Genomic DNA, 13,753 nt, shown 5'->3' on the forward strand with positions numbered 1-13,753 from the left:
AATTGATTTATATCCTTACACTGCACTAGAGAGAGGAAAACCTTAATATGCTGTTAGTATATATGTAAAGCATCCGCAACAACATAGAGGGAGCCATTACACTTTGACAGAATCACGGAAATATTCATGTGGAATCTTTAACTTTTCTTTTTCCCTCCTTTTACCATGGCAATAGGTCTTTAGAAAAGGATAAAATAGAAAATCATCACACATTTTGCTTCACATTAACAGTTAATGGGCTGAATTACTTTAAGCAATACAAAATGTACAAGGAATTTGAAGAATAGAAATAATTTGGTTTTACATAAGAGCTTTCATGCTCAAGAGACTTTCCAAAACATTGTAAGAGTGAAAAAATGAAAAATGGTTCTGGCTATTTTAAAAAATATCCATCTATTTACTTTAAATTTGCTTAACCAGTAGCTGTTTGCTAATGATATTTTTAATAGGCTCACATTCACCTTTCTAAGTTCCATACTAAAGCTGAGTATATCATTAAAAATAACTAAATTAAATGTAAATTAGCATAATTTGGTTATAGCAGTAGTAGACTGTTGTGGCCAATGGTATTAATGATGCCATGAGGTGACCAAATATTACTGAATATCAAGTTACGGAGTAACCCCAGACATCTCACAGTTAATTCTGAGGGAAATGTCTATAACAATGTCTTCATAATAGCAATTTCAATTTTGAGTAAACGGAAAGGAAAGTTTTACCATGATAAGGATAGCAAAAGTGGTGGGGAAAAAAGGATTCTGTCAAAATAAAAATACTTTAAGGACTAAAAGCAAATATTTTAATAACTGTTCAGCTTCCCTCATTTCAAATATGGTTGCTAAACAAACAAAGTTGCACTATGACAACCATGCAGCCCTGCAAACTCATTTGGTAAAGAAATTCTAAGTCCATCACTCAGCATAACTATGTTAATGGACTTCTGCATCTAAGTAAGATTAATGCTCATTTTTACTGGTAAGCTTTCTAGCTTCATGGAGTCAAGAGCTCATCATTAGGGTTTATAAAGTCTTTAGAATATATATTATATATGCCCTCGTGTCTGCAGATTTTTCTGTTATTATCTCACCTTGCTTAACTGTATTTCCATTAGGAAGTCTGGGTTCCTTCCTCTTCCCCCACACGTCGTACTACGTCCATGTCTTGTTGGTGTGTGAGAAGGAGAACTATGAGGACTACTAGAAATGGGAGAAAAGAAGTATTTTTTCTGAGTTTAAATTGAAAGTCGGCCCATACCATCTCTAACCACACAAGCATGCATATTTTATTGGGTTTTACTAAATATTTTTATGGTTAAAAAAAGAAAAGGAACACTGAAAAATTGCTGTATTAATGTAAACTAAAAATATTTCTCTCATTTTCACCGTAATAGTTATGCAGAGCTTGAGGCACTGAAAAATATTATAAAACATATACACTGTTTCCACTGAATTACCATTAATAAAATAACTCCTATTGTTACCCAAAATAATATTCACTCTCCTCCAACCTGCTTAATATCCTCAAAACAGACTCCATTCTCCACAACCACCTTCAACACACTCATCCCCAATTAAACCTACTCTCCGCAGGGAAAGCTTGGGAGAATACATTTGACTTTCAATGTACCCTGTAGGTCAACAAATTTGAACTCGTTCAAATTAAGGGGTGGGAGAAATACATTCCAGAATTAAATTGAACAGGATATTCATTATAAAAAGAAAGTACATTAAGTTCATCTAACTCTTCGTTTTGAAATCAAATGCAGAATGTGTGGATCTGAAAAAGAAACACTTAGTTACCTAAAGCACTTACATAAAACTTTTAGCTGGAGAAGTAGTAGGTACAGTCCCAAAATCCTTTCCTCCATAAAGATGCCAAATAAGAGAGATTTCCTTCACAACATAGCGAACCAAAGGGATAGGAAAATGTAGGGGGGCTTTGCTCATATCTGTCTTTTTTACAGGCAGGCTGAAATGATTGTCTTTTATCAGGATTGCATCATCAACCATTATTTTCACTACTGGCTCCTCCTCTTTCTCCTAAGAAAGTTACACAGGAAAGTGAGTGCAATTCTTAATTTCTTCATTCAGTTGTTTAATTTCTTCAAGATGAAAACAGATCAGTGTCCTCCTTGCTTCTATATGAAGAATATGGAATACAGCCCCAATAACTGTTCTTGTTTTGGTAGTAACAGGTTATATAAGGAAGCTGTGAAATCCATGCCTTTGTGGGGTTTTAAAAACAGATTAAACAAAACACCAATCAGAGATGGTCTAGGTATACTTAATCCTGCCTCAGCATGGAGGGGTGTGGGGGTGGACTACACGACCTTCTGAAATCCCTTCTAGTCCGACATTTCTATAATTCTAAGATTGCATGGCCTCAAGACTCAGGACAGCTTTCTCTTGAAAGTTGGCCCCAATGAGATAACCTGATATCTCCTAACTATGAGAGATAAAGTAAACTGAAAATTGAAAGGAAATAAAATATGTCTCTTCATCCAAACTCAAAAATTAAGTCTTAAAACATAGTGTGGAAGTGCTACTATTATGCTAGTACTGCTGGAGGTGGAACTTCTGAGGGTTAGCCAAGTGAATGGGGGGCTCAATATCAGAAGTCTAGAGTTGACTCTGGTCTGTCTAGATAAAGGCAATTTATCAGTGATAGTTTAGTGGTGATATTATGAGAGAAGAGAAGACTTTTTAAGTGTCAATACTCTGTCTCATAAACTTTTGTGCAGTGGTGACTGAAACATTGGGAGTTAAGAACTGATATTTTTGCTGATGCTGTTGCTGTTTACCCACAGAAACTTTTGTGCAAAGTTTGGTAATAGGGTCTATAACAGCAATGGAAAAAGGCTGGCATTACTTTTAAATTAAAACTTGGATTTTCTGATAAATGGATACAAGACAAATGCTTCAAGGATAAAATATCTTGGTAAATACTGTACTTTTCTTATAAGCCTTTTCAACTACACTACATGTCATGATTAAAGATATGTTGAAATGCCAACACAGGAAAAATGCAAATTTGCTACTAAGTGATAATCATAATAGAAGAGGACTAAATAACATTTATATATATTCTAGTATATTTGTTGTCATTCCTGGGAGGAACAATGCATGACGTGAATTCTCAGGTTTATTCCAAAAAATTGCTACATATCTTTTACATGAATAGTGGGACTTCCTCCAAAATGGCAACATTTCAAAGATAACGAAATATAAGGAATATTCTCCCCTCCATACCCCTACTGCCCACCCATCAATGTCAGCAGACAGTTGGTAGAAAGTTACAAAATCTAAAGGGACAGGTCTCAAATGTACTTTCCTCAATCTGTCTTAGATTTCTTAATATTAGGAGCTTCTTACAGAAACAACAGCTTTGGGTGCAAAAAGAATACAGAAGTCATCATTTTCAGTAGGTATGTCTCCCATCGCCTCTTTAATCAGATGGTGAGTGAATGAAGTGTATGTGGGACTTGGCTCTTGCGAGATGTTCCCACTTTCATCTGGAAACAGGAAGAGATCTGAGCAAGCTGGTTCCTGGGTTTGAGATTTTTCATCCAAGATTCCTGACATAAAGAAAGGCATTTCAATGGAAATATCTTTATAAGATACACCCAAGATTAAATGACTGAAATTGTGATACTTAGAATAGTTCTAAAATTAAGTGTTAAAACAATCAGAAATAAAATATGCATATTATCTGGCTAATACATTCCTAGCATAAAACAAACCCATCTTTCTAAAATTAATCTACTATTAAGACTCAAAACAGAGAACCTGTGGAAACTGTCTTTACTACATAAAAACTGAAGATCTCATAATCAAATGAGACTCTTGACATGACAGCAACCAATGTCTAATCTTCCATTCCTTAGCAACAGACTTGAGAACATAGCCTCTCATCTTTCTCATCACATCTTACAATACAATATCCTTAACCAATTTCAAATTGGTATTTAATTCTTACCATGGCAAAAAAAATCACAGTCCTCCTACATAATCAATTACCTTGTTCTTTCTCCTAATGGTTTCTCCCTAGATCACTCTCCTGAATCTAAGTTCTTCCTTTGATACTGCAGACTACTACTCCATTCTCCTGGACTGCCTCGACTGCTGTGAATGAGCTCTTGGTTTCCTACTTGATGTAGTATGTCTCATCACTTTATGTCTGCCCAGATCCCTAACACACTGAGTCCCAAAGGGTCAAATTCATTGACTACTGTTCTAACTACCTGCTCTTATTCCATTACATATATCTGAATTTAACCTTAAGTTGCTACTTCTGCAATACTGGCATTAAGACTGAAATCTGATAGAAAATTTTGAAGGGTTAAATGTGATTCTAGGCTTCTTCTACCGTTAGATTGTGGCCCAATGGGGGAAGCAGCTTGATGGATCTCAATTTCCTCCATAGCATCACTCATCAAATCCCGTAAAATCTGTTGTTCTGCTTCAGCAAGGACTAGTCCTTGGGAAGATGGTCGGCTAGAGGCATCTGCCTACAAACAGAAGCACTATATAAAGTTACAGTTATAAAGAAACTGAAGCACTGTGCTTAACAAGTATTTATGAATATGATTTTTACTTTCACGGTTTGGTATTCCAGTGTAAAACCACAGTGTGGAAGGTAATTGCATTTTAAAATAAACATGTAAACTGGGACTATACCCTAGATTATCCAGGCAAAAAGGTTTTAGCAAACATTTTGAAGGTCTGTAACATCACTGTTGAGTGTGAATACACACTGTATTAGAGAAATGCCTAGGTGTCGCAGTGTTTGAAATAGCCATATGTGGACAGGCATATATATGTCCTAGAATCTTGTCTTCAAAAAGAGAATTAAGTGTATCAGGATGGTATCTAAGGGATTTTGTACTGTTGAGCTTACATGTTATGAGTGCCAAGAGGAAAGGAAAAATTATTGCAAAAAGCAATTACTGTGAGAACTGCTTCAGAGACATTAAGCCCACACAATAAGTTAAGTATTTTGGGAAAAGCTCTATAAAAAGTATACATTAATTATTATTACTATGATTATTATTGTGGAAAGCACAGCTAATGTGTCTGATTAGAAAATGTGATGATGGTAGTGCTAGGTGAGTTCGTGTTCCTTTGCCATTTCATACCTTAGTTTTCCGCTTGACGACTCCAGGTTTAATCTCTGTCTTGCTAGGTGGATGCAAATCGCCATAACTCGCAATATACTGTATAAGATTCATTAGCGCAGCACAAGAATCTGAGCATGTTCGGATATGGATTACATCACTGGAACTGTGTAGCTCAAAGCGTGGCTTAAGCTAGGCAGCAATAACACAATGTCAGAAATCTATCCAAGATCAATTTAATGTTCCATATGAAGAGTATACACAGATTTATTGTTATCTAGATTACTTAGTTGTCTGATCATTCAATAGAAAAGCTTTAGAAACAGAGCATAATTGATAAACTACTTTGGAACCTGAAATCTCACAATCTGATGATGAGAGAAGGGATGTTTTAAAACTGTTAAGTAGGATTTGATCCTAAATGTGATTTAAGCTTTTCAAAATGTTTTAAAATCAAAATACAAAATATGTATTTTTATCATTTAGGATTAACATTATTATTTTATTCTTTCTATTTTAAGTACTTACTCTCTCCCCATCAGAACCAGGTTTTACTGCTGTTATGGTGAGTTCCAAGAGTCCCATATCCATAACACGAATATAATCTGAAAGTCCAAATGAATATTTTAAACACTGCCCAACATCAAATGTCATCTTAAATTCTGATTGTTTTTTAAATCACCAATTATTAATCTCTGTTAAGAAGCATAATGAACTAAATTTTGTTTGTTTTGGTCTTGTCAACACACTTCATGCTTCTATGTTGCCTTACATCAGAGGAGCTCTCTGGGCTCAATCCTCAGCTATTTCTGGTTTACATTTGGTGCAGCTGAGTGAAGAAGAGAATGGTGGCTTTAAGCCACCTGTCCATTTCCCCAGTTCTTGGCCAGATGGGGCCAAAACAAGGATTACTCTGCCAGCTAAGAATCAAGTAGAGCACTGCACGCCCTGCCAGACCCCTGCCCGTGCGTTATGGAGTAGGATGCCAACAGGTGGCATAAAACAGTGACCTGATAGATCCTTCTTGGAGCTGAACCGGCATACCAGTTCTAGGCTAGTGCCCCCACCACTTCCTCAGAAACAGCCCTTTAAATACCTTAACACACAAGCAAGCGTCTTCATTTTTGCTTTTTATTTTGTTCAAAATTTCCTGTGAATTTATTTATGTTTATTACAAAAAGTAAAAAAAATGGGGTGAAAATCAGTGGAAAAATTTAACTTCGGTTTTCTGGGTAAATATCAGCATTAATATTGGGGGATGGGAGGACAGAAAAAAAGCAACAAATAGAGAAAAGTAAGAATACTTCCGACCTGGCTCACTGCTCCAGAAGGAGAGGTGGTGGCTCAGTAACTTGGGTGGCCCAGGTTATTGAGCTGCCACCTCTCCTTCCAGAATGGACACAAAGTGGAAGAGGTGAAGGAGGCAAGGACACCATCTCTTCACACCTCTTCTGCTTCTGGGCCTGCTCTGAAAGGAGAGACGGTATCACAGTTAACAGGGAGGACCATGTTACCAAGTCATCATCTCTCCTTTTGGAGCAAGAAGCCAGGTCTGGAGGGACAAGGGAGTCCTCAGCTGCCATCTCTCTTTCTGGAGTGGGGAGCTGGGTCTGGGGAATTCTCGCACTTCTTTTTTTAGGACTCTAGCATGGATGTATACATACGCATGTTCATGCACACGTGTATCTTCCACTACATTGCCTTGAAAGGTATGTTGTGGGGGAGATGCTGATCATTGTAGCAATGGATATATGTCTGTAGGTTTTGCACATGTACTGGTTGGGTCTGGTGCCGCTTGTCTGTGGAGAGCTTGCTTCTGATAATGAGCTTAGAGAGGCTGGGGGGCTGCTTGAAGGCCAGAAGAGGGGGTTCAGGAAATATTTCTTTCAGGATGGGGTCCCCTTTGAGTATGGATTTTAGTTGTTTGATGATATCCCATATGGGTTCCAGTATGGGGTGGTAGGTGACAACTAGGAGTGTGCGGACAGAGTGGGTTTTATTTCTGCATTGAACCAGGTTCCGTGGAATGGGCCACCCAAATGCTCCAAGAGAACCTGATAGAGCCATACAGAAAAGAACTTTTATTTCCTTGTTCTGTGACATGACCCTGCATATACAGTTTAAAATTACACTGGTCAATTTTTCTGCTATACTACATTACACACTCAAGTCTAACTTGCTGCTCGCTATAAACCCAACTCTCTTCTCCAGTAGCCTATTGGACTGTTTTTAATATTTCTGTAGATTTCTTTAAATTCTGAAAGCTATATTTATAAGGTTAGCATATGGTTACTATTGCTTCTAAAACACCCTTACCTCTCTGCAGATTCACTGTAACAGTGTTGCACTTGTCGGATAAATGCAAAGCAGCCTCATCCAAGATTATTCTACAGGAGAAAAATGGGAAACAAAAATTCCAGGTTAAAAACTGTGCACTTCACACAAAGTAAATTATATGACATTATGTAAAAAGCCAGAACATATTTAAATCCTAACGTTTTTACTCTCCATTGTAACAGTTTTTAATAACTATCCTTTCATCTGGCTGTAAGGACATGGAGACGATTATTGGAGAATAAAATAATTTTAATTTTTACTATCTCAGTTTAACCTTTTGTGGGGTTGTAAATTATCCAGGACTACATGTAGTCTCCCTAGATCAGAAGTCCCCAAACTGTGGGGCACTGTCCCCAGCCTTGGTGCAGCTCTGCTCCTGGCCCCGCACCAGCCCCCAGCCTTGGCCACTGGCTGCGGCTCTGTTCCAGGCCTGGGGCTGAGGCCAGGGGCAGAGCCGCACTTGGCCACAGGCCTGGCTGCTGGCCCCCACCACAGCCCCACTCCTGACCCAAGGCCCACCCCTCACTGCGGCCCCAGCCTCAGCCCCTGTACTCCTGTCCACGTCAGTCTCCCGCATCTCCCCAGAGCAGGGACCCTGCTCCCAGCCCCGGCGGGGCACGGATGGGGTGTGTGTGCTGGGGTGACCCTCAAAAGTTTGGGGATCGCTGCCCTAGAGCCTTCTGGGAATAATGAGTAGATTCCTTGGAAGGCAATACAGTTAGGCTAACCTTTCCTTTATTATATTATGGCAGAGGTTTAAAATATTTTTAACAATGTAACATTTATTTCCAGAATACAGCACTATTACAAGACCATTTAAAAGGATACCACAAAAGGAACAGGTGATATAAAACAGGCTTTAAATCCAATAAAAATACCAAAGAACCAATACTCAAGTAAAAACAGGGGAATAACAATAACAAAAATAAAAGGAGTACTTGTGGCACCTTAGAGACTAACCAACTTATTTGAGCATAAGCTTTCGTGAGCTACAGCTCACTTCAGGAAGTGAGCTGTAGCTCACGAAAGCTTATGCTCAAATAAATTGGTTAGTCTCTAAGGTGCCACAAGTACTCCTTTTATTTTTGCGAATACAGACTAACACGGCTGCTACTCTGAAACCTGTTATTAATTTAGGATGAGCTATACCCATTAAGTATTTCTTTATCTACTATTCAACCTGACCTAAGCAAATCCTTGTTCTAAAGATCTGAAGGTGTCATCGTGCTCAGCAGCCCACACACAAACACCTGATTTTACAATATTTTTCAAGCATATTTAAAGGTGTCACAACAACAATTAGCAGTGGGACAAACAATCCACTCAAGAACAATGGATTTAAGCAAACCAAGGGATTATATCCAGACAAAGTATAATACATAGTCTGGAATAGATGTAATTCTCCACTTGAGGAGAACATTTTCTCCATAAAAGACAGAAAAAATGGTTACTAACCTTTCTGTAACTGTTGTTCTTTGAGATGTGTTGCTCATGTCCCTTCCACGTTAGGTGGCGTGCGCACGCTGAGTGCACAGTTGATGGAAATTTTTCCCTCAGTGGTTTCTTTTGGGCAGGCTTTAGTACCCTCTGATACTGCACACACATGTACCGGTATAAGGGGCCTGGCCAGCTCCACACCTTCTCAGTTGTTTCTCACAGGCTAACTCCGAAAGGGTGGGTTGTGGAACGGACATGAGCAACACATCTCAAAGGAAAACACTTACAGAAAGGTTAGTAGCCACTTTTTCTTCTTCAAGTGCTTGCTCGTGTCCATTCCACATTAGGTGACTCCCAAGCAGTACCTTAAGAGGTGGGCTCAGAGTTCACGGACATGAGGATTGCAACACTGCTCTACCAAACCTGGAATCATCTCTAGCCTGCTGGGTGATGGCATAGTGGGATGAAAAAATATGCACCAAGAACCAGGTCGCCGCTCTGCAAATATCTGGATTGGCGCCTGGGCCTGAAACGCCGCTGAGGAAGCTTGAGCTCTCATCGAGTAGGCAGTGCAGATGGCAGGAGACGGAGCACCCATCTGCTCATAGCACGAGTGAATGCAGGAAGCGATCCAGGATTAAATTCTTTGGGCCCAAACTGGCAGACCTTTCATTCTGTCTGCTATTGCCACAAAGAGCTGCTTGGATGTACGGAATAGTTTAGCCCTTTCTATATAGAAAGCCAGGGCATGCCTAACGTCCAAAGTGTGGAGACACTGCTCCTCCCTATTCTTGTGTGGTTTTGGGAAGAACACTGGCAGGAAGATATTGCAGTTTCATGCTAATCAGGCTACTTTCAGAAGGAATGCGGGGTTGGGGGGTGAAGCTGAACCTTGTCCTTAAAGAACACTGTATACAGGGGTTCTGATGTAAGGGCCCTGGTCTCTGAGACCCTCCTGACCAAGGTAATCGCTACCAGGAAGGCAACTTCCAGGAGAGGTCTGACAAGGGGAATGATGCCAACAGCTCAAAGGCAGGGCCTGTGAATCTTGACAGGACCAGGTTTAGGTCCCATGGGGGAATGGGTTCACGAATCTGCCAGTATAGTCTAAGCCCCTGAGGAAGTGAATGGACATTTTGTGAGAAAAAAACGAACTCCCATCCACCGGAGGGTGGAAGGCTGAGATGGCTGCTAGATGTACCTGAACTGATGAGATGAGTAGGCCCTGATGTTTCAGATGAAGCAGATACTCCAGCACAGACTGGAGAGGTGACCTAGAAGGTGAGATGCCTTACTGGGACAACCACACGGAGAAATGCTTCCACTTGGTGAGGTAAGTCGCTCTAGTAGATGGTTTCCTACTACCTAGCAATATCTGGCAGACTTGCTCCAAATAGGCCAGCTCTGCTGGGTTTAACCATGGAGCTTCCATATGGTCAGGTGGAGTGCCTTAAGATTCGGGTGGAGCAATCAGACATGATTACGCAAGATCAGGTCTGAAGGGGAGGGAGCGGCATGGGGGTCATTACGGACAGGTCCAATAACATTCCGAACCAGTGCTGGCATGGTCATGCTAGGGCCACAAGAATAACCTTCTTTCTGTCGTGCTTGACTTTGAGTAAGACTGTACATGAGAGAAATGGGGGGAAACGCACAGAACAGGTGCTTTGTCCAGGGGAGCAGGCATCTGTGAGAAGGCATCCGTGAGCAAGCCTGGGCTGCTCCTGCATAGAGATCAAAACTACTGACACTTCCTGTTTTGCCTGGTTGCAAACAGATCTCTGAGAGGAGTCACCCGCTGCCGGAAGATGATCCTGACTATATCAGGATGAAGGGACCACTCATGGTGAGAGGAGAAAGATCTGCTGAGGTGATCTGCCAGATTGTTCTCAGCTCTTGGAAGATGAGAAGCTTCAACGTGGATCGAGTGCTTTACGCAGAATTCCCATAAGTAAATGGCCTCTTGACACAAGGGGAAGATAATGCCCCTTTCTTGCCTGTTCATGTAAAACATGGCTGCCGTGTTGTCCGTAAGGACTTGCATAACCTTGTCTGCAATCTGGGATAAAAACATGCTAGGCGGACCCCTCTGTGCTCTCTGACATTTATATATACGGAGAGTTTCTTTTGGGACCACAGACCTTGATTCCTGAGGTGCTCGAGGTGAGCCCCCCAACCTAGCTTGGATGCATTCAAGATTAGGGATACTGAAGCATAGGGATTGACAAAGCCTACCAACCAGGGGTCTCTCCACGGATCGAGGGAGGCAAGGACCTGGGCGGGAACTGTAAGCACCAAGTCCAAAGAGCGCTAGAGCCAGCCCGATGGATACCACTGAAGGAAAAATCTCCAGCAACTGTGCATGTGGTGTGCCACACCACCTAACATGGAATGGACATGAGCAAGCACTCGAAGAAGAAATAAAGGCTACAATGGTTATGTGAGCTTCCATATTTTATGAACACTCTAATTTATACCTGAGAGTAGAAGAGGACTTATCCAGTGCAACATTACTGGAAATGCTGAAAGTTTCAACAGTAAGTAGAGATCTGGTTGGCAAAAACAAAGGCCTAACAACAAAAAAGGAGAAAAAATGTTAATACATCCTACATATTTTAGAAATGCAACAATGCAATCTTAAAGGTTGATCAAGAGTTATATTTTTAGTTATAAAATTTTCTTCAAAACAAGCCTGCACAAATATGCATTCTGATATGTAAACTGGAGTATTCCTAAAGAGTAACTAACTAAACAGTTACTGCACCATAAGGAGACAAACATACATTTATTTTATTTACCTGTAATCAAGAGCACAACTCCAGAGGTGTATATGAAAAGTTGTAATGGAAGCTGGAGGATTATATCCCAAAACAGGCTCATCAGAAATATTCAAAAAATATAAAATCTACAAGCACAAAAATATGATTATGATCTTTCAATATATGCCAGTTTAGTAAACATGGATTTTTAAAAGAGATAATCCTTAATACATAGTATAACAAAATGTTTGAGAGAGAGAAGGAGGGGGAGAAACTCAAAATATTACGGGGGCATTTACTCAGTAGTTGAAAGGAAGGGAGAGTGTTCTATGTAAAAAGGGCAGAACGTGTGAGAAGGAAACCCCCAAACTGTTGAGAATTAGACAGTAGGAATGGAAACCTTTTAATCCAACCCAACAACTACAAAAGTGCATGTTAGTTCCGACATAAGGATGTAAGAACTTAAGAATGGCCACACTGGATCAGACTAATGGTCCATCTAGTCTAGTAACCTGTCTTCCAACAGTGGCCAATGCCAGATGCTTCAAAGGTAATCAACAGAACAAGGCAATCATCAAATGATCCATCCCCTGTTGTTCAGTCCCAGCATCTGGCAGCCAGAGGCTTAGGGACACCCAGAGCATGTGGTTGCGTCCCTGACCATCTTGGCTAATAGCTATTCATGGACCTATCCTCCATGAACTTACGTAATTCTTTTTTGAATCCAGTTATAGTTTTGGCTGTCACAACAGCCCTTGGCAATGACTTCCACAAGTTGACTGTGCATACTGTGTAGAAGTACTTCTTTTTGTTTGTTTTAAAGCTGCTACCTATTAATTTCATTGGGTAACCCCTGGTTTTTGTGTTACGTGAAGGGGTAAATAACACTTTCTTATTCACTTTCTCCACATCATTCATGATTTTATAGAATCATAGAATATCAGGGTTGGAAGGGACCTCAAGTCCAACCCCCTACTCAAAGCAGGACTAATCCCCAACTAAATCATCCCAGCCAGGCCTTTGCAAGCCTGACCTTAAAAACTTCAAAGGAAGGAGATTCCACCACCTCCCTAGGTAACGCATTCCAGGGCTTCACCACCCTCCTAGTGAAAAAGTTTTTCCTAATATCCCCCACTGCAACCTGAGACCCCTCATTCTGTCATCCGCTACCACTGAGAACAGTCTAGATCCATCCTCTTTGGAACCCCCTTTCAGGTAGCTGAAAGCAGCTATCAAATCCCCCCTCATTCTTCTTGTCCACTGTAACCCCTAGGTCCTTTTCTGCAGAACTGCTGCCTAGCCATTCGGTCCCTAATCTGTAGTGTGCATGGGATTCTTCCGTCCTAAGTGCAGGACTCTGCACTTGTCCTTGTTGAACCTCATCAGATTTCTTTTGGCCCAATCCTCTAATTTGTCTAGAGCCCTCTGTATCCTATCCCTACCCTCCAGCATATCTACCTCTCCTCCCAGTTTAGTATCATCTGCAAACTTGCTGAGGGTGCAATCACCATCCTCCAGATCATTAATGAAGATATTGAACAAAATTGGCCCAAGGACCGACCCTTGGGGCACTCCATTTGATACTGGCTGCCAACTAGACATGGAGCCATTGATCACTACCCGTTGAGCCCGACGATCTAGCCAGCTTTCTATAAACCTTATAGTCCATTCATCCAGCCTATACTTCTTTAACTTGCTGGCAAAAATACTGTGGGAGACCATGTCAAAAGCTTTGCTAAAGTCAAGGAATAACACGTCCACTGCTTTCCATAGAGTCAGTTATCTCGTCATAGAAGGCAATTAGATTACTTAGGCATGACTTGCCCTTGGTGAATCCATGCTGACTGTTCCTGATCACTTTCCTCTCCTCTAAGTGCTTCAGAATTGATTCCTTGAGGACCTGCTCCATGATTTTTCCAGAGACTGAGGTGAGGCTGACTGGCCTGTAGTTCCCCGGATCCTCCTTCTTCCCTTTTTTAAAGGGAAGGGGGGCTTGCCATGGGGGAAGGGGGGCTGGAAATAAATTAAGACGACAGAGCAGACCCCTCTGCTGAGCCCAGCTCCTGCCAGCACCCAAGATGCAGACAGATCATCGCTCTCCCTCCCC

The 13,753-nt window shown here is 40.9% G+C and overlaps 1 protein-coding gene across 7 annotated transcripts in view; it reads right to left on the bottom strand.

Annotated features, from left to right (window-relative positions):
• The window catches only part of ATG2B (autophagy related 2B), a 78,453-nt gene that overhangs the window by 16,995 nt on the left and 47,705 nt on the right, over window positions 1–13,753 (bottom strand). For 5 of the 7 annotated variants that reach the window (XR_006291670.1, XM_037900914.2, XM_037900915.2 and 2 more), the window contains exons 24-32: window positions 11,686–11,792; window positions 11,365–11,457; window positions 7,430–7,500; window positions 5,642–5,718; window positions 5,135–5,305; window positions 4,366–4,507; window positions 3,372–3,574; window positions 1,813–2,039; window positions 1,088–1,196 (exon numbers count right to left, since the gene is read on the bottom strand). Coding sequence is in view for 6 of the 7 variants with exons in the window: in XM_037900914.2 (XP_037756842.1) it covers window positions 1,088–1,196; window positions 1,813–2,039; window positions 3,372–3,574; window positions 4,366–4,507; window positions 5,135–5,305; window positions 5,642–5,718; window positions 7,430–7,500; window positions 11,365–11,457; window positions 11,686–11,792 (1,200 nt within the window). In the remaining variant the exon portion in view is untranslated. The remainder of the gene's footprint in view (window positions 1–1,087; window positions 1,197–1,812; window positions 2,040–3,371; window positions 3,575–4,365; window positions 4,508–5,134; window positions 5,306–5,641; window positions 5,719–7,429; window positions 7,501–11,364; window positions 11,458–11,685; window positions 11,793–13,753) is intronic. The other 2 variants (XM_043549078.1, XM_043549077.1) reach the window with 1 other exon arrangement.

This window comes from Chelonia mydas, chromosome 6, assembly GCF_015237465.2.
Source record: "Chelonia mydas isolate rCheMyd1 chromosome 6, rCheMyd1.pri.v2, whole genome shotgun sequence".
In the NCBI taxonomy this organism is placed as follows: Eukaryota; Metazoa; Chordata; order Testudines; family Cheloniidae; genus Chelonia; species Chelonia mydas.